General features: G+C 45.9%; 1 protein-coding gene across 3 annotated transcripts in view; it reads left to right on the forward strand.

The window, feature by feature from the left end:
• The first annotated feature begins 370 nt into the window (after positions 1 to 370).
• Positions 371 to 25,007, forward strand: part of STRA6 (signaling receptor and transporter of retinol STRA6) — a 54,024-nt gene continuing 29,387 nt past the window's right edge. The window contains exons 1-3 of one of the 3 annotated variants that reach the window (XM_048867601.2): positions 371 to 791; positions 9,445 to 9,575; positions 24,846 to 24,924. In XM_048867601.2, the coding sequence (XP_048723558.1) occupies positions 9,466 to 9,575; positions 24,846 to 24,924 (189 nt within the window). In that variant the 5' untranslated portion in view covers positions 371 to 791; positions 9,445 to 9,465. The remainder of the gene's footprint in view (positions 792 to 9,444; positions 9,576 to 24,845; positions 24,925 to 25,007) is intronic. The other 2 variants (XM_048867598.2, XM_075132917.1) reach the window with 2 other exon arrangements.

Consider the following 25,007-nt stretch of genomic DNA (forward strand, 5'->3'; position numbering starts at 1 on the left):
AAGGAACAGAGCAAGTCAGACATAGAGGAAAGAGAGGGAAGCTCCTGGGCCAGATTCTCAGCTGATATAAATTGCCATAGCTCCACTGAAATCAATGGGGTGTTTCTGATTTACACAAGCTGATGAGCTGGCCCATTTACTCCAGTGGAGCTATGCCGGTTTACCCCAGCTGGAGATCTGCTCTCCTGCCTTTCATGTCAGCCAGCACAGGTGAAAGTGGGGATTATTTTGCTGGAGTTTGGTCCCTGAGGGCTCTGGGTTCACTACAGCTCTTAATGGTCTGTGTGTGTATTACGTGGGGTGGGGGAACAGCAGAGTGGACAAAGTGCTGGGGCGGAGAGCTGTCTGAAGACTCTCCAGAAATGTGGTTGATAATCAAAGGGTGAACAAAGCACTGACTGGTTGCTTTTAATTTTCTAAACCCTGGGGTGGCCCCGAGCCAAGCCCTCTTAGCAATGGAGGGGATAAAGTTCCCCAGCAGTAGAGAGTCTCCTCTCTCCGGTGTGCTGAACTTTGCCTTTAAGCTTGCATGGCTGCATCTCTGCTGGGATCCTCTGATCAGATTAGGAAACACAGGAGCAGCTGCAGCAGTTGCTGAGTCCACTTGCCTCCAGACAACTAGCTCTTGAAGTAACTTTGAAATACAGGGAGAGAAAGCAGGAAAGTGGCTGATCTGTAAGTTTCTCTCAATGAGACTGTATTTTTAACAGGATTACCGTCTTCCTACTGTTGCGGAGGAGAGGAGAAGTTTTGTGCATCTGCTCTCCGCTCAGAAGAGTTGACTGAAGAAGGTAACATTTTACTTTGTTGGGCTGTGTTAAGTTGTTGTTCCCTGCTGCAGGGGGGACTTTGTTTATAAACTTTAGCCTGACAAACTATAAGGGAAATTCAGGCTACTGAATCTGCATGTGACTAGTGACGTTCCACTATTTATTACTCCAGTTAATAAATGCAAACTTTAATCCGCTGCTCCTGGCTGCGGGAGAGTTTGTTTGAGGCATTTAATTCTGTTCTTGATGTTCAAAATATCACATGAGCAAAAGGCATTTAGAACCCCCCTTGAGTTTGCTTAGCTAATGATTTCTAATCACCATTATAAGCTTTCAAGTGTCACTCTGAGAACCGCTGTTCTAGAGCTGGTCTGAGTTGCCTAGTCCAGCTGCAGTTGTTCTAACATTCAGAGGCTGTCCAGACTGGGGACTAATGCTTTGCCATGCACCCCCACCCCCTTGCAGTTCAGTCATTGGATGGGTTCTGTGGCCAAGGGTGGATGGGGGAGGGGGAAATGTGCTACAAGCAGGGGCATGTGAGCTAATTAGCTTCTGAAGTGGGGGGCTTAGGGTGCAGTGACTGTTGCAGGCTGCTATTTGGACTGTTGGCAGGCTGGGTGATCAGTGGTGAGGACAGATGGTGGGGTGAGGAGACTCCATGGCTGACCAGCCTGTTTGGTGCTGAGCAGCCTAGAAGAGGCGCTGCAGCTCAGTGCTCCATGGAGTGGTGGCACCATTGTCTTCCTTCAGTCTCTGAGCATTTCACCATGTGCTGCTTTAATGTTGAGTCGGGGCTGAAGGGTTAATAGTGCAGGTGGGGACTGGCATACAGCTGCTTGGTTGGTGGATCCAGCCTTGGCTACTGGCCTGGCTTGAGGAGGATTGGCAGAGCCGCGGGGAAGCTGAGGGTACAGGGCAGGTATAGCAGGGGGTACAGTCAGTGAAGTGTCTCAGCAGAGATGTGTGTGAAGTATGGGAAGCTTGCACAGCCCCTGAACACACACTGCCTGGCACCAGCCAGGAGCGCTTCCATTATGAACACCAAACTTGCTTGCAAACAGCCAGAGAAGTGCCCTCTTGCCCAGACTGCCACAACAGTAAATGCGCTTGTCTTTCCAGGGTCTCCCACTCCCACCAGGCTGGAGGCAGTGGGGGTAGGGGGTGCTGCTGACCTCCAGGAGGCTTCCTGTGTGCAAGGGAATGCTATGTGGGTGACAGGGGCATGGAATATTCTGGGACTTCCCTTGCCCCATGAATGTGTGTCTCGCTCTCACTAGTGCTGTACTGGGGCAATTCCAAAGGCTCTGGACTTCATGGGCTATCAAGATCACTGGTGTCTCCATGCCCCCTTGCCACCAAGGCGCAGGTCTGTAAAGCTATGTAGGCATTGCGCTCAGCATCGCAATGCCTAATTGATTGAGGCGCCTGACTCCTCCTTTCAAAAGGGACTTAGGAACTGGAGAGCTAGAATTCCAGTTGATGGGGTTTAGATGCCTAGGTGTCTAAATCCCTTTTGAAAGAGAGATTTATACTCCTAAATTGGTGTGGTGGTGTGACGCCAAGCGCAGTAGTGTCTACATAGCTTCAAAAATCTGGGCCTAAGGCACTAGTGCAGAGATGGCTGGCTTCACAGGGGCTGTGCTTGGCCACTTTGGCCTGATTCAGTGTTTCCATGAAGCCCATTGTGCTAGCGAGGTTGGAGCAGAGGCCATAGGGCAGGCATAAGGACAGTCTTGGAGAATGCCCTCAGTGCAGGGGGCCTCTACTTCAGGCACAGAGCCAGTTGTGTCCCCCCTCCAGGAAATCACCCCTGTTCTCCCCTCACATGGGGTGTGGCAGGGGCTGCCCGGCAGGGGCTGCCCTGCAGTGGCCGATGAGGTCCACCTCTTAAAAAACAGGCAGTATGCTAATATATCCACGTTACATAACATAGGCCCTGATCCTCAAAGGTCTTGAAATCAATGAGTTGGTCACCTAAATACCTTTCAGGATTTGGCCTGCACTGGCCTTATTGGATATTCCTCTGCTCTTTACTGCATGGAATCAGAGCTACACAGCTGTATCATAGACCCTATACTGCTAACAGCTAATGGGGAGATTCTCCTTTAGCAAAAGTGGGGAAGGGTTGGTGATTTTGGAGCAGGAGGCTCTGAGTTCTACCGCCACTACCACAGTGATATCACAGGCACGATGGTGATTAGCATGAATTCCTGTGCAGCCATAGATTTATTACACTACATCACCAGGTTGCATCCTGATGCCAGTAAGGGATGATTGAATTTAAGAGCAAATGGCTAATGGTTTCTTTATGGATTTGCTTAACCGTTGGTAAGCTGACAGCTGTTTTGCTTAACTGGCACCTGTGCAAACAGTGTGTGTGAAAAGCTGCCCCTCCCTGGTGCAAATAAATAAATCTAACAGACTAAGCAAACCCAGCACAGACAAATGCGGCAGGCACTGTGGGGAGTTCTGGACGAGCCACAGCCGATCCGTCCGTCTTGTTTCATTCCTGCCTCAGCTCTGTGCGAAGCTCAATTGAATTAAACGAAATCCCTTTTAAAAATAAAAAGGGCTCCCAGAACAGTTCTGGAGATGGATCTTTATCATTTTTATTAAAAGCTGCACAATAAGCTGTCATTACACGGGGGGAGTCCACCTCTCCCAGCCTCACTCCCCCCTCCCCCCCCCCACTTCATAGTGGTGAGATGCAAAAGCTCCCCAGGGAGTGATAGATAGTGGGAAATGAAGACTATGAAGGGCCTTTATTGAGACCATCAATCTCACTGGTGTTGCTGTGATCAAAGCCCCAGCATTCCCAGGCAGAGGTTAGCTAGAGGAGCAAAGCGATCAGGTTTCGGTTAAAGGCTGGGTGGAGTGGGGCTCTGTGCGGTGGGAGAGCACAAGGATCTCTGTGTTCCAAGCTCAGTGGGGAATGAGGGATGGGTAATGTTTACTCCTAATGCCTGGAGCCAGGGAGAGGTCCGGGCTCAGGATTGGTCAGCGGAGGCTTGACAGGGCTCCAAAACAAATTGGTCCGTGTGGAGACATTGTCTCCATATGTTGAGCCTGATCCTCAACTGGAGTCGCTCAATCACTCTAGCTACTCTCACTAGCTTTGGGCTCACTGGGATTTCCAATTCGGGTATGGGCCTGATCCTGCAATCTTTACTAAGCAAGATTTCATGTTGAAGTTGGCCAGGCCCGCAGGGTTGAGCCCTGAATGCAACAGGCCCTCTGCATGCAACCTAGAGGCTAACTCTTTAGTTGCTGGACTAACAGAACACTGTTAGTCCAGCAACTTCACACCCAAGCCCTGAGAATCCTCTCACTCTTGCATAGCCTCTGCTCTGCAGGCCACAGGCTGAGACAGGCTGTCTTGTGAGCCCCATTCCCACTGTTATTTCTTTAATCCTCATGGTGCCATAAAGCAATGCAAAACTTTATCGCACCTTAAGGCGATGCCACCAGTGTACTGCTAACACCTGATGTCCCAGGTCCTCAAGCATTAAGGAATGTAGCATCCATTGATAGCTGTGCTGAAGAGACTGTCCTTAGGAACCAGACCCCATCCCCCCATTTCTGGCTCTTCTCCAGAGGCAAACTGGTGTAAGTGCAAGATTCTCTCCTGGGCGCATGACCCCAGGGAGCCAGCATTGCATTGGTAGATTAGTCAGCTAGTGAATCCTATATCTGATTCACCCCAGTAGTCTGGCTAAGGATGGGAGCGCTGAAGAATCATTGTACTTAGCCCTGGAGGAATAGCCTTGAACCGCCAAATCCATGACAGCATTGGAAAGTCTCTGAGGCTCCCCCTGCCTGCTTGTCCTCAACAGCTGTTCCTTAGTCACAGATGTGGGACTCCAATCAGCCAATGATACAGAACAAAACTAGCCTCCCCTGGCCTCCCCCCTGCCCCCAGCCTTCAAAAGCTAAAGACGCTTGGGCTGGCCAGTGCGTGGATGGGAGACCTCCTAAAAGCATGGGCTGTTGGGGATCAATAGGTGGAACTCTGCCTTCTGGGTCAGTGCTGACCCTGTGGCTGCACGGTTCTAGAGTTTGCTTGCTATAGTTCAAGACTGTACATTAAGCCAAGACCCTGACCACTTGTGATGTATAAACCCTGCAAGGTACTTCAGGTAAGAATAGGGTGACCATATTTCCCAAAGGAAAAACTGGATACCCCCAGTTGCTTGCCTGAGTGCGCCCCCGCCCCATGCCAGGCTGTTGCTGGAACCCTGCCAACCCCCCACATACTGGAACGCTACCCCTCCAGCCCTGCCTCCCTGCCTGTGCAGGGCTGGCATCTTCGCTCCCCTCCCGGCATGTTCCTCCGCACAGCACCCCACTTTTTTGACAAAAGTGGGCATTTGTCCCATTTGCTCTTGCCAAGTGATCAAGTTGTCAATATATATAAAGTTGGGATGGTTGGGACAGGGCTTAAAAAAAGGGACTGTCCCAGCCAAAATGGGACATATGGTCACCCTAGGTAAGAAGGAGTTTCCAACTTGAGTTGGAAATTGTAACTTGATTTTTCTTACAGAGTTGCATTAGGCTGTGACATCAGGCAGCTAGAGCCCTGAACTGGGATGCAGGAGACCTGAGTTGTAGTCTCAGCTCTGCCACTGGCCTGCTGGGTGGCCTTGGTAATTCCCTTCCCTGCTCTGTGCCTCAGTTTTCCCCATATGAAGAATGGGGCTAATGATACTGACTTCCCTTTGTAAAGTGCTGATGAAAAAAGCTATATAAGAGCTAGAGATTGTTGTTGGTTTGGTACAAATGGAGCTGCTAATCAAGGTTCATTCCTCTCTTCTACCCCCCCACCCTCCCCAGTGTTTCTGTAGCCGCACATCGTCTGCAGGTACTTTCTCTAGCTCTTTGTGTTGTGTGTCTGAAAGCAAGGAGATGGAAACTATTCTCAAATGCCAGGCTTGGAGCTATGTTTAATTTAAATACCATGGGCCAGATCCTTGGCTGGTGCAGCCTGGCAATGCTCCATGAATGCTGACGTATGCCAGTTGAACATCTGGTCATATGTTTTAGCAGCAGCAGTTGCAACATATGTTGAAGCCTAGTTTCCAAATGCAGGTGCTTTACTAAAAGCTGCCCTGGTCCATCCGTTCTGTAAACCCCGGGGTACACACCTGGTATTGCTTCCCCTCAGGATGCCTTCCAGGGTGAACCGATTCTTTTATGGTGCTGCAAGGAGCTGCATGGGTTTTATAGGCTCCTTCTTTTACTGAGTGCTACATTCTTGGCAGGTGAATCACACCTGCAGTGGCCTGGCTTCAGAGCAGGCTGAACCAAACATGATGGTCTCAGTAGTCCTGGCTCCACGTGGGGGTCTGTAAAGGGAGAACTAATGATGATGCAGGAGGTAGTACAATGGATTCCTTATGAGAGGGAAGGATGAATCTTGTGGCTAAGGCACTGGAGTGGGACTCAGGAGGCCTGGGTTTGATTCCTGGTTCTGCCAGACTCCTGTGTGACCTTGGCAAGCCACTTAATGCCTCTGTGCCTCAGCTCTTGCTGGGTTCTGTCTCCCCCACCCTTTGTCTGCCTCATCTATTTAGGCTGAGAGCTCCTCAGCACAGGGTTGGCCTCACTATGTGCATGTACAGCAGATAGCACAAGAGGGCCCCACCCTTGGTAGGGGCTCTGGGAACCAATGGATTGAGATGGGGCCCAGCTAATCTGGATGGTGTAAACGTTCTGGGGTGTTCCAGACTGAGTGTTCAATTCAGCACATTATGGAAATAAAGGGGCAGCTGCAATGTTGTGTCTGGACCTGGAGGGGTGTCTTTGGGCCTGCCACTGTGGAAGGCAAAGCATCGTTCTGCACCAGCTACTGTGGAAGGCAAAGCATCGTTCTGCACCAGCTACCTGGGCTCCAGAGTGGCACCAGATGGAAGCAGCTGGTGATCATTCCCTTATCTGTATGAGAGGACAAATGGGGACTTGCTTGGAAAGTGCTTTGAAGATGTCAAATAGAATCATAGGGTCATAAGGGACTGCCAGGGTCACTGAGTCCAACTCCCTGCCAAGATGCAGGGTTTGTTGTGTCTAGAAAATAAAATGAGTGCTGAGCAGTATTATTCATTGACAAACACTTGCTATGTAAGTATGGGTGTTGCTGTGCACTGTTGCTCTGTTGCAATGTTTATCTACAACTCTTCTTGTGCCTTCCACAGAAAGAGCAATGGTGCCATGGAACAACCTCAGCAGCTGCCCCAGAGAAGATTCCTGGCTTGGTCTCTCCAGGGAGTAACATGCTCTAATGCAAAACCTTAATAGCAACCTTGGTGCCACTAAAGGAGAATAACTTCTCAACGGTATAAATGTGGGGCGGTCAGATGTGCACATCTGTTGATCAAGAGTATATGATGTTGCTGCTAAAGTTTGCAGTGGAGCATGAAGTGGATAGAAGCTGGGATATATAATATAATTTCTCATCCAGTGTGTTATTAGCAGCATTTTAGGTAACATGAAGGTGGCAAGGAATGCTGGAGATTTTTTCCTTGCTTCCATGCTTTGCAGGTTATGGGGGAGTCTAGAGGAACCTGAAATGTCACTAACCGTACTCTTAGTTTGTGGGTTTGTGTGTGTGTGTGTGCCCCTGCCCCAGAAGCCTCTAATTGAACCAGGAGTCTGCAAATATGGCTATAATTCTCCTATCCAGCTGCCTTGGGGTATTTCCAGCACTTCCTGGTTTTTGTTTTGACTGGGCTGGAGATACAATAAGAAAAGCATCTCTTGGGATGTTAATTTGGTCCCAGGTGCAACCAGGGAAGTCAGATACAGGGACCAGTGTCATGTCTTATTTTAACTAAACACTTTCAATTCCCAGCTCTGCCACAGACTCCCTCTGTGCTCTTGGGCAAGTCACCCAGACCCTCCAAGATATTTAGGCTCCCAACTTCCACTGAAACTAATGAATTGAGGTTTGTTAATTTAAATGGAAATTAGGCTAAATTCCTTTGCAGATCAGGGTCTCGGTCTCTGTGCCTCAGCTCCCCATCTGTAAAACAGGGATGAGAGCACTGCTCTACCTCCCAGGAGTGTCATGATGGGAAGTTCATTAGATTGTGCTCAGATAATGTGGTCGTGGGAGCCATATGGTGCCTTAGTTAAAAAAAATGCTGAAAGTGCTGGGGGAAAAAGTTATCAAAAATTCAATACTGTAATAAATTGCTATTTCTTCTTATTATTGAAGAGAGATGGTAAATGTCCAGGCCAATCTGTGGCAGCAACAAGCAACTTTGAGGAACACAAAATATTTTTTTCTCTGAGCAGGGGGGTTATTCCAAGTAACAGGGAAAGGAACCATGGAAAAAGAATGTTCAAACCTGGGAGCTTAAAGTTAGGCATCTGAATCCACAGGACCTAAATAAAACTGCTGATCATCTCCTATTCCCGTTGATTTCAACAGACGCTATGGATATGCAATACAGACGCTATGGATATGCAATACCTCCGGAACATCAAGCCGCTTTTATTTAGATGCCAATGTATGGATGTGGGAGCCTAACTTTAGAATCCCAGTTTGAAATCTTGGCCTGTTTCTATTTTCCTCTGCTCTGCTTCTGACCTCTGTCAGGCTGCTCGATAAGGGCAAACTGCTGGTCCCCTTGCTCGTACTGAGCAGCGCCTGACTCAAGCGAGTGGGATGACTCTTTGGAATCAAGCAGGGAAGGGTATCGCAGTCTGCCTCTAAATGACCTCTTCTGCCTCTCTACAAACAGCTGTGATGCTGCATTGAGCAACTGTTGGCGTTACAGAAGTTTCTACAGAAAGTCCATTCAAGGAGCTTAGCAGTGCTTGTCTGGCATTTGTTCTGCTCTGCAATTGGAAACCTATTTCTGGGCCTCTGTTTTGCTAATAAGGAAGGTTGTTCTCCATCCCTTTGCTTTGATGTCTTTCTCTTCAGCAGTAGAACAGAGAGAAGCAGCATCATTGCTGACTCATCTCCAGGGTCTGAAATGTCCCAGATGAAGTGAAGGCTAGAGGCAGAGGAGTTACAGCATCAGCTTGAGTGAAAAGCACAGGGGACTGTTTCTGACTGGTATAGCCATGTACTATGTGGTACAGCAGCTTAAGATGCCCCAGGAAGGGAGCAGAGCCTGGCTCAATCCTGTGTTCAGACAGTTACCGCACTGACCTTCTTGATTCTTTTCTAGATTAGCCTGTGTCTTGCTAGGGAGCCAAATCTTGACCCTTGCACAACTCCCAGGCTTTCATGTAAATGCTGTTAAGTAACTGAAACAAAGACTCTGATTCTCTGGGCACTGAGGCTGGGTAGGAGGGTTGGAGGAGAGAGTGGAAGGGACCCAGTTAAACATGCCTTGAGCTCTTTAATCTTTTTAGCTCCAATCAAGACTGGATTTTTCACGGTAGAGATTTGGCTTTTTTACTTTTGTTTGTATCAGCTGTTGAAATTATGCAAATTCACATGGCAAAGAGTCCTAACTGGAAGGGAGAAATTCTTACCCCCCACCTCCCAATCCGTCAATGTGACCCTCCAGTACCGAGAGCATAAAGTAGCCTGTGAAAACTTAGCATTTTGAACTGACCCTAGAGAACTCCAGGGAAAATATTTGTTGCAATCCTTGTGGGTATTTTTGCTCTACCAAGAGCAGAAGGCAAGAATTTTTTTTTAATTCTTCTTTCTTTTTCCCAGAGGAGGTGGAGAGAGAAGAGAATGGTGAACGAGAGCTCCTTGGCAGCCCACGGCTCCCTTGCTTATGATGACTTCGCCAGTTCTGATTGGTACATGTATGAATCCATGGAACCCGAGATGCCACAAGATGAGTGAGTGATCAACCCTTGGGGTTTTTTTTCCCAGTTATGCCCTGCAGCTGGAGGGTACCCTGACCTTAGTTAGGCAGGGGAATCATTTTTTGTCTCAAATTCCCATTTTCCTGGAATGAAATTTTATTTTTCTGATCAAGGAAAGTAGGAACTCCCCTCCATGCATGCACAACTCTTCCCGTCTCCCCACCCTCCCAACTTTCTCCTCGTTGCTACTTCCCACTAGTGACTTTTTAGAAAAATGACCAAATAAAAAATTGTCAATAGCAACACTTGACTCTGGTTATAAAACCTGACCACTCTATGCCTCAATTTCCCCATCTTTAAGATGGCACTAATAACCTCCAGCTACCTGGCACATGTACTGATGTTCCTTCAGCATGCAAAGCGCTATGTTAGTGTTATCTGTGCATCACTGCACTGGTGTTGCTTTTTGTTGCTGCTCACGACATCTGATTTTTGGGGATGAGAGGCTGTGATATGCAGAATTGCATGACACCACAGCTGGCCCATGGTATCGTTAAGGGACCTCTCTACTTCCTCTCTCCAACTTTTCCTACTTCCTGGCATGGGCACTTTAAATTGGCTCCTGTTGACAACTGCAGGTTGGGACATACCACCCAGGCCAGTTAAGACAGTTGCTTTGCCATATGGGACAGAGTTCTCCATTACAATGCATTATACATTACATTGACTGTGTAACCACATTGGTATGTGTGTTACAGGTCCAAGTCTGTCCAATCCACAGAAGGTATGAGTGATTTTAAACCCCACAGCTAAGGAGCCTTGGCTCTTTAGCCTAAGTTGTAGCAGCTCATGCTCTTAGCTCCGGAGGGCTCTGTTGCAATCCCCAAGTGTCTGCCGGGGGAGACAATCCCATAACTGCAATGTGGGTACCCCAGTCTTGTAGGTCCATGTTGGTGACATTGTTTATGTGCAGGGTGCTCTCAAAGGAGTCCTTTGCCACTTAGCCATCTAACACTTGTTTCAAGTTGATGTTTTCAGTAACTACTGCAGCATTACGATGTATCTGTTGTCTTGGGAAAAATATTATCCCTTTGGATGAACTGCATATTTAGATGCATTTATATAGTGTATTGCTAGCAAGAGCTGATGGCTTGTGGCAAATCCTTGTTACCATGCAAACTGCAGAGACAACAGCCCCTGCATCTGCTCCACCATGCCTTAGCAAAGCACATTTTCTTTCTCACTTCCACCTGATCCTGCTCCCCTGCAATCCATATGAGCAGGATTAGGCACAAAGTGTTGTTTCATTTCCATGCACTGTCAAGTTTTGGCTCTATTGCCCTGATTTAGGACAGCACTCAAGCACATGATCAACAGTAAGCATTCTTGAATTTGATCCTTCCTATGTAAGGATGATGGGGAATGGAATATTTTTATTCTTTCCCAGTGGAAATACAATTAACTCCTTTGCTCCAGGGTTGCCAAGAAGAATAGGGGTTAGCACCATGTATAGAACAAAAAGCCTCTAAAGTTTGCAGAATCTGATAATATTTTGACTGAGGTTCTAAATCTTGATTCATATCAGGGTAAATATCATTGAAATGTTGATTGGAGGTTGATCACTGAGAATTGTCAAAAAAGGTTGGATTAAACTAAACACAGCTTTTTTTGAATTACTGTTTTGCTTTGAAGGTTCTAGAACATTCGTGTTATTTACTGACTCTGATTTTATGTTCCTCTGCATTTCTGGATTTGGAAGAAGCGAAGGTGCTGAAATATTGTCCCATGGGTATTTCTACCCTTGTGAAATAAGCAAAGTCTCCCAAATCTCTTAAAACACCTGCTCTTATAGGCTGTCTTCACTGCAAAAGAGGGGGTGTCTTACACGGTGATGTCCCCACTGGGTTGTTACATCAACAGACTAAAGGCCCAGGAAGATTTTTACCCTGATGCAGGAGGCCTATGGTTTACCTTGGCTAGCTACACTGAGGTAAACACGACAGTGCTTTGTCTGCACTAGAATTTTGTCTCAGCTAGAGTTGAGATAGCGCCCTTGATTTAAAACACACCACTTCTTCCGGTCAAACCCAAGACCTAATGAGCAGACTCTTGCAGATGAGGGAGATTCAGGGAAGTATCTTCAGAATGCTTCTCTAGTCCTCCACTAACGACCAAATAAGTCAATGACCCCTAATGCCAGGTCTACACTACAGATCTGTGTCAGTATAACTAAGTCACTCAGAGGTGTAAAAAATCCACACCCCTGAGTGACATAGTTGTACTGACCTAACCCCCCATGTATATAGTGCTATGTCGATGGGAAAGCTGCTCCCACATAGCTACCGCCTCTCGGGGAGATGGATGAACTACATCTATGGAAAAAAGCTCTCCCGTTGGTGTAGTAGCATCTTCACTAAAGTGCTGCAGCTGTGCCGCTGTAGCACTGTACATGAAGACAAGCCCTCAGTGTGTGACTTAGGGAGGCAGTGTGGCCTAGTGGATAAAGTGTTGGACTGGGTTTTGGGAGACCTGAGTTCTATTCCTGGTTCTTGCCACTGGCCTGCTGGGTGACCTTGGGCAAGTAATTTCCTCTGAATCTGCCTCAGTTTCCCCATCTGTAAAATGGGGTAATGATACTGACCACCTTTGTAAAGTGCTTTGAGATAGACAACTGTACCGTGCTAGATAAGAGCTAGATATTATTACTACACGACTGACATGTGCTTCTATGAGGAAGGCAGGTCTGATAGATCTCAGGATATGAGGATCTCAAATGTCAGTGTGTGGAGTGCATGTGTCTGCAAAATACTTCATCTAGGTGGGATTGCCCAGCCCTGCTTTCCCTCCTGTTCACTGTGGCCATTGCACTATCCCTTGAAAGTAACATTCTCTATTGTCTGTAATGGAGAGGGGGTTTGTCTTGGGGCCCAAACTTTCAACAGTCATTAATGATTTTAGGTGCCTTAATTTTAAGGGGCATAACTTGGGACTCCTTTTAAAGTTATGGTCACAGGTAGGGTGTTCAGCCCTCTGTGATAATCAAGTTGGACAACTCCAAAGTAAGATGCCTAAAATCAGGCCTTCGTTTGTTTAAAGCTTGTATTGTATTCACTCCACTGCTCTGCTTTTCACACCCTGCTGTCATCTGTTCTGTTCCTCTCTCTCTTCCTTCCCACCTGCTCTCTTTCTCCCATGGTCTGTCCTCCTCCACTGGCAGCTCATAGATTTGCTGCTGATGGCTGGCTCCTGAATCATCATCTCTTCTTATTCAGCAGCAGCCCTGTCAAGGCTGAATCCCCACTCTGGCACTTTGAGTACAGAAGGTGGGGGCCCGCAAGGATTTTAAAAATTAATACTTGCCACTCCAGGCTTGTATTAAACTCCCAAGGATATAGCTTTTCTGTGACCTTGGCTTGGCAAACACTGCCGCCACCCAAATGCAAAAAACCCTCTTGGACCCAGGAAGGAGCACTTTGGAATTCCTCCCTGTGGGGTACCCTCAAGCCCTTTCACCCCCCTTCGGGGAAGAGCTGAGAAAGAAAACAAAGGAAATTAGCTGTTGCTACCAGCTAATCAAACATGCACAAACCTCTTAGGACACCAAAAATCCAATCCTGTTCTTTAAAAAGGTAAATTTTCTTAACAAAAAGGGAAAAAAAAAAACATCTGGAACTTAGGCTTTTGCTAGATTTTAAAAAGGCAATTCCAAAAATCAAGCACCCAAAATAGCTTCCTTGGGGGTTCAGATTAAAGGTTACAAGCAAACAAAACCATCTGGGGTTAGCACAGAGGAGATTCACAAGCCAAACTAAAGAAATAAACCTGATTGTGTCTATTTAAACATTTCTAATTTACTTACTTATTTGAAATCCTGCAAATATGTAATTCTAGGTATGATCTGATGATTTCTCATACCAGGCTTAAAGCTTTACACAGCATTCCTGCTTATAGCATTGCTGCTCCATGTCGCTGCAGCCCAGAGAGAACAATAGATCACAAAGGGAAGGTTTTTCCCAATTTAAAAAAGTTTTAGCCCTTTCGCATTGGCTCTTTTGGTCAGGTGCCCACTCCTTTTCTTTTACCTGTGGGCTTGTTAACCCTTTATAGGTAAAGCAAACAGAGAACAGACACCAAGAGGGATTTTACAGCTAACTGGCTGATTTGGTGTCCATAAAAGGGAGCTACCCTCGCTTCATCTATCACAGGCCCCTAAAAGAGGCAGCCAACCTGCCTCCCATTCCATCTCTCCAGCAGCCTTTTCAGAACTCCAGACTCCTCTTTGAACCATGTGCCCAATCATCCATTCTCCTGGCCAACCCCTAAGGGCATTGGCTATCACTGGGTTTTTGAGCCTTCATGATTTGCTCATGTACTAGAGATGTTGTGGGTGGGATATATGGCTAACACTGTTCCCTGCCCAGTTAGCTTCCTAAACAGCCTCTCACCTGGCCCCTCCTGCTGCTCTGGCTCCCTGCCTCATGCTGGGAAGCAAAAGGGGCTCAGCAGTCTAGTGGGGCAGCATGGAGATCCACTTAGCATGGAGCTGAGAAGCAGTTCCATGCTGGAGAACTTGGCATGGGGGAGATCAGCTTCACAGGTGGTTTTCAAAAGGAGGCTGGGCAGCCATCTGTCTTGGATGATTCAGACACAACAAATCCTGCATCTTGACAGGGGATTAGACTAGATAATCCTTGCAGTCCCTTCTATTCCTATGGGTCTATGACAAAGTATTCATCTTTGTATTACAGTAGTGGCTAGGGGTCCCATTGTGTCAGGTGCTGTATAAAAACCTACTGAGAGCCAGGCCTTGTCTATTTATATCATAAGCCCTTCAGGGCAAGCCCGAGAAAGCCCTGTTATCCCCATTGTACACATGGGTAGAGAGACACTGAGTGACCTACCCAAGGTCACATAGGGTGTCTGTGGAAGAGCAGAAAATTGAAGCATTGTCTCCAGAGCCCCATTCCAGTGCCTTCACCACAAGATCGTCCTCCCAGGACAAGATGTGCCCTCTTCTAGCAGGAGTTGCTTTCAGCACAGCTAGAGTGAGTGTTGGGGGGGGGGGGGGAAGAGGGGGAAGAAAGGAGGCAAGAGCTGGTGGTGGAGTGCAGTGGTAATTAGGGTCTCCAAAAATGAGGAGGGCTCACTGATAAGCTAGGGGTGAGGGAAGAGCAGGGGGAGAGGCAGGGACACGCAAGCAGAGGAGGAGTGAGTAGGGAGCAGATTTTCTGTTCCTGGCTTAGACACCAAAACCAATGTTCATTTGTTATTAATGCCTGTGGCTGCCACTTAAGCCAAATCTCTTCGGCTCTGTCCTATGAGCTGATTTCTCAGGAAGATGAAAACCTCTCAGATTAATGTAATTCTGCCCCCTATCTCCTGGCATTACCGCATGGTGAGGGCATATCATGCCGTAAGGATGCCAGAAGAATTCTGCTGTGTGAGGAGATTGATATTGTTTTTGCCCTCACACTGAAAGTGCAAACAAGATGTCAGCTGTAAAATGGGTCTTCCAGCTCCTCTGCTGGAACACATTGCTTGATGAACATGTTGTGTAACCCACCCATCCCTTGCACTGTAAAGTGCCATTGGGCTGCTACCTGCGGCACATCATCGAAATGATTTAGGCTCTGAGACCTGATTCTCATTAAGGGGCCTCTGTGTGAATGAGAACTAGAGCCAATCACCTTGCCTCCCCACACCTGGGGGGCAGGAGAGGGGACTATTTACCTGTTTGTACTGTAGCAGCGCCGTGGGGCCCTGGTTTGTGCCAGTGGCTGTACAAACACAGAACAAAATGGTGCTCCCTGCCCCCAAGCAATTGACAATCCAAGTAGACAGAAACTTGTTGTGCCAACATCTTTCTGAAAAAAGGTTTGCTTTATTTCCAGTAGCTCACAGAGCTGCTCTGAGATTATCTGTTTATTTCAATGAAAACTTTGGGCCAAGAATGTCCATCACTCCACCCCTGGCTCTTATGAAAAGCAATATCGAAGCTTTTGTTACCAATTCCATTCCAGTTCTCTTCTTGACCCCTCCTAACTTTGTCTCATTCTTACTCTCAGGTCACAAGTAAACATTTTGGGGGTAAAGTTTAAAAAAATACAGCTCTCTTTTTATATCTATATCATAAATTCATTAGAACTTTGCCATAGCAAACATCTGACAGCCATTTTTTATGAGAACTATGTCCCAATCTTTCAGCAAAGATTTACTAAGACTGAATTATGGAAGATGCACTAATTTACAAAATATGCTACTGAACATTAAACTGTGCTGTAGGTTGTCATAACCAGATCTTGGTGAAAAATGCCAGTTTTTGGTGAGAATTTTTAATTTTGTGGGGAGATTTTTGGGGAAAAAATCATTCCATTTTTCCTTAATCAAAAGTCTAAACACACCTTGACAAAATCTTCAGTAAAAATGTTCAGGTTTTGAAAATAAAACGAGAATCTTGACCAAGAAAATTTTCTGATTTTTTTTCATTAAAAAACAAAACCAAACATTTTTACTAAAATGGAAAGTCTTGCAGAGTATGGTCAATCTGATCCAAAAGCCATTCTTACTTTCCTGCCCTGCCCAAACCACCCAAAAAAATCCCCAGCCCCTCCGTGGTCTCATTGAAGTCTGGTCTAATAACTCATTCAAATGAACTTTATTCCGATAACGTGCTTTTTATCCCTAGAGCTCAAAGCATTTAACTTACCCCCATTTTACAGAAGGAGACAGGGAAGTGAAATGACTTAACTCAACAAATCAGTAGAAGAGCTGGGAGTAAAACTCAGGTCTCCTGAGTCACAGTCCAATGGTGTATCTACTAGGCCATGGTTCTCAACAAGTGGTCTGGGACCCCCTGGAGGGCTGTGAGCAGGTTTAAGAGAGTCTGACAAGCAGTGCCAGCATTAGACTTTCTGGGGCCCAGGACAGAATGCCAAAGCTCCACCACATGGGACTGAAGCCCAGGCCCCCAAGCCTCATCATACAGGGCTGAAGTTGAAGCCTGAGCAACTTAGCTTCACAGGATCCCCTGTGGTGTGGGGTCCCAGGCAGTCGACCTGCTTGCTACCCACTAACGCTGGTCATAGAATATGATGCAAAACAATCTATATTTAAGTATATAAAATATATAAAACACACAATCTTAAGATGGCATCATGTATTTTAAACACTTTGGAAGAGGACTGCTGATGAATCATGGAGGCAGGCAAGAATATTCCATATGTCTGGCGCAACCCATTGCATTAAAGCTATCAGTGTGTGAAAGCAAATCCTTTCTCCTGTTGCACATCTGATCTCCATATCAATGTGCTTAACCTTAAAGCAGAACTCAGCAACACTAGGGGAAATACTTGATTGCTATTTATACAGCTGTGTAGCATGGCGGGCACGCACTGCTGCGGTGCCTCCTGCTGGTTGTCTAGGAATTAGTTCAGTTCCAGCCTCGGAGCACCTCCTACCCATGCCTGCTTCCTCCTGATCTCCACCACTTATAGCACTTCCAGCCCCATGTCCCTCCTGGACCCCGGTGCCCCTTACCTTGGGGTACTGTCCCACAGCAGTGCCCCCACACTCTGAGTCTCCCCTCCATGGGGAATCCCAATACCCTAAACCCACCTTGCCTCAGTGAACCACTGGCCAGTCCTCATTTAGCCCCTTCCCTCAGGGGCAAACTGCAGTCTGAAGTGGCCACTCATAATCTGCAAAGGGGTTTGGACCTGCTGCCTTTCCAGCCCCAGATGTCTCCCTGCAGCCCTAGTACCTCCCCTGGCCTTTAGCAAGGCCTCAGCCTGGGGAATCACCAGGCCATAGCTCCTCAGCCCTGCTCTGCCCTTCTCTGCTCTGTCCTGACCTGCCTCAGGTACCCTGCTTACTCTGTCAGGCAGCCTGGTCCTCTCTGCTCCTCAGCTGGAACAAGAGTCTTCTCTCACTCCCTCAGCCTGCCCTCTTATCAGGGTCAGCTGGATCCTAATGAGTGTGGCCACACCTGTGACTGTTTACCCAACCAGCCTCCCTCCCACCCCGGCTTTTAACCCCTTCCTAACAAGAGCTGGGTGACTGCCCTACTACAAGCTGGAATAACCATAAGGTCTGAGGTCTTGATATTGCAGAAAGTACTTATAAGTTAATAAAAGTAAGGGCAACTCACGATGTTGTCTAGCATTTTAAATTCAAGTTTGCCTAGAAAAATTCACTCTTGGAGGAGATTTTTGTTTAATTTTTTCCTTTCCATGTTTGTTCAGCGTTATTGCATAGGTACTCTCTTCACTTGTGACTGTGCCTTGTAAGAAGGCTAGCCCAAGGAATTCTGAGGCCCTGTAGAAGCCTCAATTGATTTTTGTCATTTTCCTATCTTGCCGACTTTTTCTCTTTGCTTCTCTTCCATTCCTGCAAGAGAATGGAGACCTTTCTCAGCCTCTTTGAAGCCTTTTGAGGAGGCTTAGTCAGTTGGAATCTGGGGGTGTAATCTGCATATTAAAACATACAAATTAGTTCACTGGAATGCTGGGGCAAGTACTGCCTCCAGTTCTGATCTAAAGCATATGGGGAAATTATTAGGGAAGAGAACTGGATATTGCTAGCTTGGCACATAACTCTCATGCTTGTGGTGATCAGGCTTCCTCTTAACATATAGTTAAGGCACTGCACCAGGACTCAGATGATCTGAGTTCTAATCCTCGCTCTCCCACAGGTTCCTTGGGTGACCTTGGATCATTCACTTAATCTCTGGGTGACTCAACTCCTCAGCTATAAAAATGGGAATAATTCTTCCATCCTTTGTCTGTCGTGTCTTTGAAGCAGGGATCATAGAATCATAGAATATCAGGGTTGGAAGGGACCTCAGGAGGTCATCTAGTCCAACCCCCTGCTCAAAGCAGGACCAATCCCCAACTAAATCTTCCTGACCTTTGTCAAGCCTGACCTTAAAAACCTCAAAGGAAGGAGATTCCACCACCTCCCTAGGTAATGCATTTTAGTGTTTCACCACCAACAACTGCAGGCTTAAGTTGTTAAGTGAAAATAGCTTAAGAAGTTTTCCTGTCTCTAACACTCAGATGCCCAGCTCCCAATGGGGTCTAAACCCCAAATAAATCCATTTTACCCTGTATAAAGATTTTCAGGGTAAACTCATAAATTGTTTACCCTCTATAACAGCTGTTTGCCCCCCCCCATATTAATACATACCCTGGGTTAATTAATGAGTAAAAAGTGATTTTATTAAATACAGTAAGTAGGATTTAAGGGGTTCCAAGTAGTAACAGCCCGAACAAAGTGAATTGCCAAGCAAAATAAAATAAAACACGCAAGTCTAAGTCTAGTACAGTAATAAAACTGAATACAGGTAAAATCCTCACCCAGTAAGCTTCCTTTTACAGACTAGTCTCCTTCTAGTCTGGGTCCAGCAATCACTCACACCCCCTGTAGTTACTGTCCTTTGTTCCAGTTTATTTCAGGTATCCTTGGGGGTGGAGAGGGCTCTCTCTTTAGCCAGCTGAATACCAAATGGAGACGTCTCCCAGGGGTTTAAATAGACTTTCTCTTGTGGGTGGAGACCCCCTCCTTTCTCCTATGCAAAGTCCAGCTACAAAATGGAGTTTTGGAGTCACCTGGGCAAGTCACATGTCCATAGAATCATAGAATATCAGGGTTGGAAGGGACCTCAGGAGGTCATCTAGTCCAACCCCCTGCTCAAAGCAGGACCAATCCCCAATTAAATCATCCCAGCCAGGGCTTTGTCAAGCCTGACCTTAAAAACTTCTAAGGAAGGAGATTCTACCACCTCTCTAGGTAACGCATTCCAGTGTTTCACCACCCTCTTAGTGAAAAAGTTTTTCCTAATATCCAATCTAAACCTCCCCCACTGCAACTTGAGACCATTACTCCTTGTCCTGTCCTCTTCTACCACTGAGAATAGTCTAGAACCATCCTCTCTGGAACCACCTCTCAGGTAGTTGAAAGCAGCTATCAAATCCCCCCTCATTCTTTTCTTCTGCAGACTAAACAATCCCAGTTCCCTCAGCCTCTCCTCATAAGTCATGTGTTCCGGACCCCTAATCATTTTTGTTGCCCTTCGCTGGACTCTCTCCAATTTTTCCACATCCTTCTTATAGTGTGGGGCCCAAAACTGGACACAATACTCCAGATGAGGTCTCACCAATGTCGAATAGAGGGGGACGATCACGTCCCTCGATCTGCTCGCTGTGCCCCTACTTATACATCCCAAAATGCCATTGGCCTTCTTGGCAACAAGGGCACACTGCTGACTCATATCCAGCTTCTCGTCCACTGTCACCCCTAGGTCCTTTTCCGCAGAACTGCTGCCTAGCCATTTGGTCCCTAGTCTGTAGCAGTGCATTGGGTTCTTCCGTCGTAAGTGCAGGAGTTTGCACTTATCCTTATTGAACCTCATCAGATTTCTTTTGGCCCAATCCTCCAATTTGTCTAGGTCCCTCTGTATCTTATTCCTGCCCTCCAGCGTATCTACCACTCCTCCATGCATGACTGAGTTCCTTACCAGCCAAGCCACATTCCTGGAAAAGCTCAGATGTGGATTGGCATCTCCAAGTTCATTGTTGGCTTAAGGGTTTCTTGATTGGGCACTTACTGAGAATAGTCTTTTCTCAGGAAGCTGACCAACTGCTTCACTAAAACCTACTTAGAATCAGACAAGTATACAGCCAATATTCATAACTTCGAATACAAAAATGGTACATGCATACAAATAGGATTAATAGATTCAGTAGATCATAACCTCAACAGGGATGTGTTACATGGTATATGTAGCATAAAACATACTCCAGTTATATCATATATATATACATTCATAAGCATATTTCCATAAAGCCTTATGCGGGACACCGTCACACTCATAAACTGTTCACCCTCTATAACAATGAGAGAGAGATATGCACAGCTGTTTGCCCCCCCCCCCGGTATTAATAGATACTCTGTCTGAATTAATAAGTAAAAAGTGATTTTAGTAAATACAAAAAGTAGGATTTAAGTGGTTCCAAGAAGTAATAGACAGAACAAAGTAAATTACCAAACAAAATAAAATAAAACACACAAGTCTATGCCTAATACAGTAAGAAAGTGATTACAGATGAAACCTCACCCTCAGAGATGTCCCAGTAAGCTTCTTTTACAGACTAGTCTCCTTCTAGTCTGGGTCCAGCAATCACTCACACTACTGTGGTTACTATCCTTTGTTCCAGTCTCTTTCAGGTAACCTTTGATGGGGGAGAGGCTATCTCTTCAGCCAGCTGAAGACAAAATGGAGGGGTCTCCCAGGGGTTTAAATAGGCTTTCTCTTGTGGGTGGATACCCCTCCCTCCCCCTGTGTAGAATCCCAGCTATAAGATGGAGTTTTGGAGTCACATGGGCAAGTCACATTTCCATGTATGACTCAACTTATAGGTAGCAGCCATTGTTCACATGCTACCTTGAATGTCCTCAGGTAGACTTCTTATGTGGATTGGAGTCTTCCAAGATCCATTGTCTGTTAAGTGTTTCTTGATTGGGCACTTAACTGGCAAATTCCTTTCTAAAGAAGTTGACCAAATGCCTTACTTAGGCTACTTAAAATCAAACAAGTACACAGCCAATATTCATAACTTCAAATACAAAAATGATACATGCATACAAATAGGATGAATATATTCAGTAGATCATAACCTTTGTAGAGATATGTTACATGGCATATCTAGCATAAAACATATTCCGGTTATGTCATATTCACTTTCATAAGCATATTTCCATAAATCATTATGGGGTGCAACATCACAGTCCCATAATAAAAAAATCTCTCAGTATGTGTATGCCCAGATGCTAGTACAATGGGCCCTTGTCCTGGGGATGTTCCAGATGGAAATAGAAATTGATGGAGTGTGGTGTTTTCTCTAATGAAGTCTTGTTTCAGTACAAGGAATGAATAAATGAAGCTTATCCAAATGCAGGAGGAACCAAGAGCAAAAGGAGCAGTTTCTTAGCTTACAGGCCCAAGCCTCTTTAGCCAACAGACCCAACGGCTCTCTCTAGCTTTATCCAGGATCATGCTCTGCTCACCAGCTGCTGCTTGGCTTTCTTGCTTTTTACCTCTGTCTCTCTCTCTGTTCTTGTCCAGTCTCAGTTTGTGTGCAATGTATATAGATAGATACACACGTCCATACACACACCTCACAGCAATTCCCTGGCCCACTCAGTTCAAACTCCTGTGCAGGTTCACAACCTCCTTTTGTGTTACATGGGGCAGGGGGAATCTTCTGATTAATTCATCCTGACAGATGAATCTAAGTTTATACACTTGCTGTGTGGTTCGCACTAATTAAAGGCTGCGTTCACATCCTGTCTCAAAGACATTTGTGATTCCTGCACTCACCAGTACCTGTCAGCATAACATTATTAAATGTTTGCCCATGTGCAAGAAACACTCCACAGAACATGAAAGTGAGTGAGCAGGGAGAAAAGAAGAAAGTACTAATGCCACATGTTCTGCAGAGCAGAGGGATAGCTCAGTGGTTTGAGCATGGGCCTGCTAAACCCAGGGTTGTGAGTTCAACCCTTGAGGGGGCCATTTAGGGATCAGGGGCAAAAATTGGGGATTGGTCCTGCTTTGAGCAGCAGGTTGGACTAGATGACCTCCTGAGGTCCCTTCCAACCCTGATATTCTATGATTCTATGACAGAGATACATAAAGGAAGCTGTCTTGCTCTTCTCTGCACTGCACGAATACTGCCTGCTATTCCAAAACTGTCCCAACATGATCTGGGCTCAAGATAAAGTCTTTGAGTTAGTCAGGTCAGTCCTTTCTCTGCTTGTTCCAAAATCGAGGCAACGTGCGCAGAGCATTGCCTTGTCCTGTCATGTTCAGAATATAATCTACCTCTCTGTGCCTCAGCCTACCTATCACTATAATGGGGTAATGATTTCAACCCATCTTTTGTAGGCTGATTTTAAGTCCTCAGATGACAATTCATGTATAAGTGGAGGCTGTTACTATTGTATGACAATTTGCATTAATTAAATAACTTCCTTGGCTGAACAATCCTTAACTCTACATTGTGAGTTAATGATGGACTGTTCCATTGTAACTGCTTATGAGGCTGTTGGGTGCTGTGGGGTATATATCTCACATCGCCTTGTGACCTTGTTTTGAGTGGCTTATGGGTGAAGAGGAATTTAACTCATACTGCATAGCCAGCTGTTGTTTTGCCTGTTACAGAGGAGACACGCTGCTCTTTGGAGACTTTGTTTGCTCTTTCTTGTTTATCTTACTTTTAAAACAAAAGCCATTCAGATGGAAAGTGTGTGGTGCTTCTGTGGGGTGGGGAATCCTGAGATGATAGGAGACTTCAAATATGGCAAAGGAGAGCAGTTAGCAGAGAAGAGGAGCAGGAATAGTTGAATGTGTTTTTAAATGCAGACTGCTTGTAGAAGCATTTTATGATTGCTTTATAATGGTTTATACACTTGCTGTGTGGTTAGCACTAATTAAAGTATAGGGTTCCTCTATCACACTCTGATCATCATCTGACTTAGATTTTCAGACCGTCTGACTTAGATTTTCAGTTCTACTTCCAGAGCTGTATCTATAACTGCATTAATGGTAACCTCAGAACAATTTAATAAACACAGAGAATATGGGTTCTTCCCGGTCTGAAACCCAGCTCTGCAGGAGCAAATGGAAATCTGCTTGGGAAGACTCAAGTACATATGTTACAGTTTGCCTGCAGTAAGCACAGAAAAGAGCCGAGATCGCTGAAGGTCGGTATGCTTTCTGACTGGCTATCTAAAACCAAATGATGTTCAATAATGATGATAGTCATTACAGAGTGCTGCACAGATGTGGCTTTCAAAGCACCTTACAAAAGTGATGAAGCACAATCCCTGTTTGACAGATTGGGAAACTGATGCAATGGAGAGATTAAGTGACTTGTCCATCGTCACTGGGCAAACTAGTGGCAGTCAAGTCTAGAACTTAAGTCTCTAGCTCTGTGCTTGGGCCATTAGACTCCTGGCTGTGTTTCAGAGGCCTTTAAACATTCAAATGTGGCTGGATATATGTGTCATAAAACTATAGTTAAGAGGTAACATCAATAGAATGGGGTATTGTCACAGGATAACTCTTCTCTGGAGGCTACATCAAAGTCAGGGGACCTGTGGGACATGTAACATGAAGCAGGAATGGTTTTCAAACTGAGAGGCTTTCGAGCCTCACATAGAATTCCATTAAAACTAAGGATGCATGAACCAAGGTTTCATCCAAAACTCTTCCTGAACCTTTATTAAGGTTTCGAAAAGTTCTTAAAACACTTCCTCCCTGCCCCCCAAGTGCATTTTGTGGTATTTCTGTCCCAGCTCTGGGAACTTTTGTGAGCAACTCATACTGAATTGTAGACTGTGTGCCCCCAGATTGTTCACAAACATCTGAATGTTTGGTTGCCATCCCTACTCAAATCCTCCAGCTGCTGTTGCCTAATGAAATTAACACAGGACTGGGAGTCAGCATTTGGGGATGACTCTGACATTGAGTCTGGCTGGGACCTTAGGAGCATCACCTAGCCTCTCTGACCCCATTCCTCTAAACATTCCCCAGTGCTTTGTCCAGACTATGTGAGGACTAGGTCTCTAATTACCTCCCTCAGCAGCCTCTTTCACAGCCATCAGACTACATCCTGCTCACATTAAAGTCAATGACAAAAGGCTCATCGACTTCAGTGCTGGCAAGATTGGGCTCATTGTTAAGCAACTTGACTTTATATTCAACCTAAACTTTCCTCTGCTTAATTAGAACCCATTACTCCTAGTTATTTTGCCTTGGTCCACCCTAAACAATTCCCCTTCTCTTTCCTGGCTGTGGTATTTACTCCTGTCAAACATGTTTTACATGATGATCAGTCTCTCTGAGTCACTGAGCCAAGCTATGCATATTGAGTGTCTTTTAATCTTTGCTCATACATCAGCCCTTCCAGCCCCTCTGTCATTTGGTTGCTCTTCCTTTTGTAATACGGATCCTTTCCCATTAGTAGAATATATTTAAACTACTATGTAAAATCTGCCTAGCATCCCCCTGGGCTGCTCCGCAGAAGGCAAGCTTTTTGTAGGCATGGCTAAGATATTGACACAAGTGGGCAAACGATGGGGAATAAAAAATATACTTTCTCCTTGAGGCTGGAAGAACACAACTGCAGAATTCTCCTCTAGCTTCTCTAGGCACAGCATGTCATTACATTTGATTTTCCTAAGTCTTCGCTCCTCCTTTATGTAATGAATATATTTTGAGTGGCTTTATTTCTCTTTTTTCAGTAAGTTTCCTAGTGTTATCCCAGCCTGCGATCCCACCATCCCCAACCATCTTTATCACACCTGCATGGCTCCTATATCTGTAAGTATCTGTCGAGATTCCATCTTTGGATGAGGCTGGGGTTTGTGCAGCCTTCTGAGGGAAGTCACATCCGTTTGTCTGTA

This window comes from Caretta caretta, chromosome 10, assembly GCF_965140235.1.
Source record: "Caretta caretta isolate rCarCar2 chromosome 10, rCarCar1.hap1, whole genome shotgun sequence".
Lineage (NCBI taxonomy): Eukaryota > Metazoa > Chordata > Testudines > Cheloniidae > Caretta > Caretta caretta.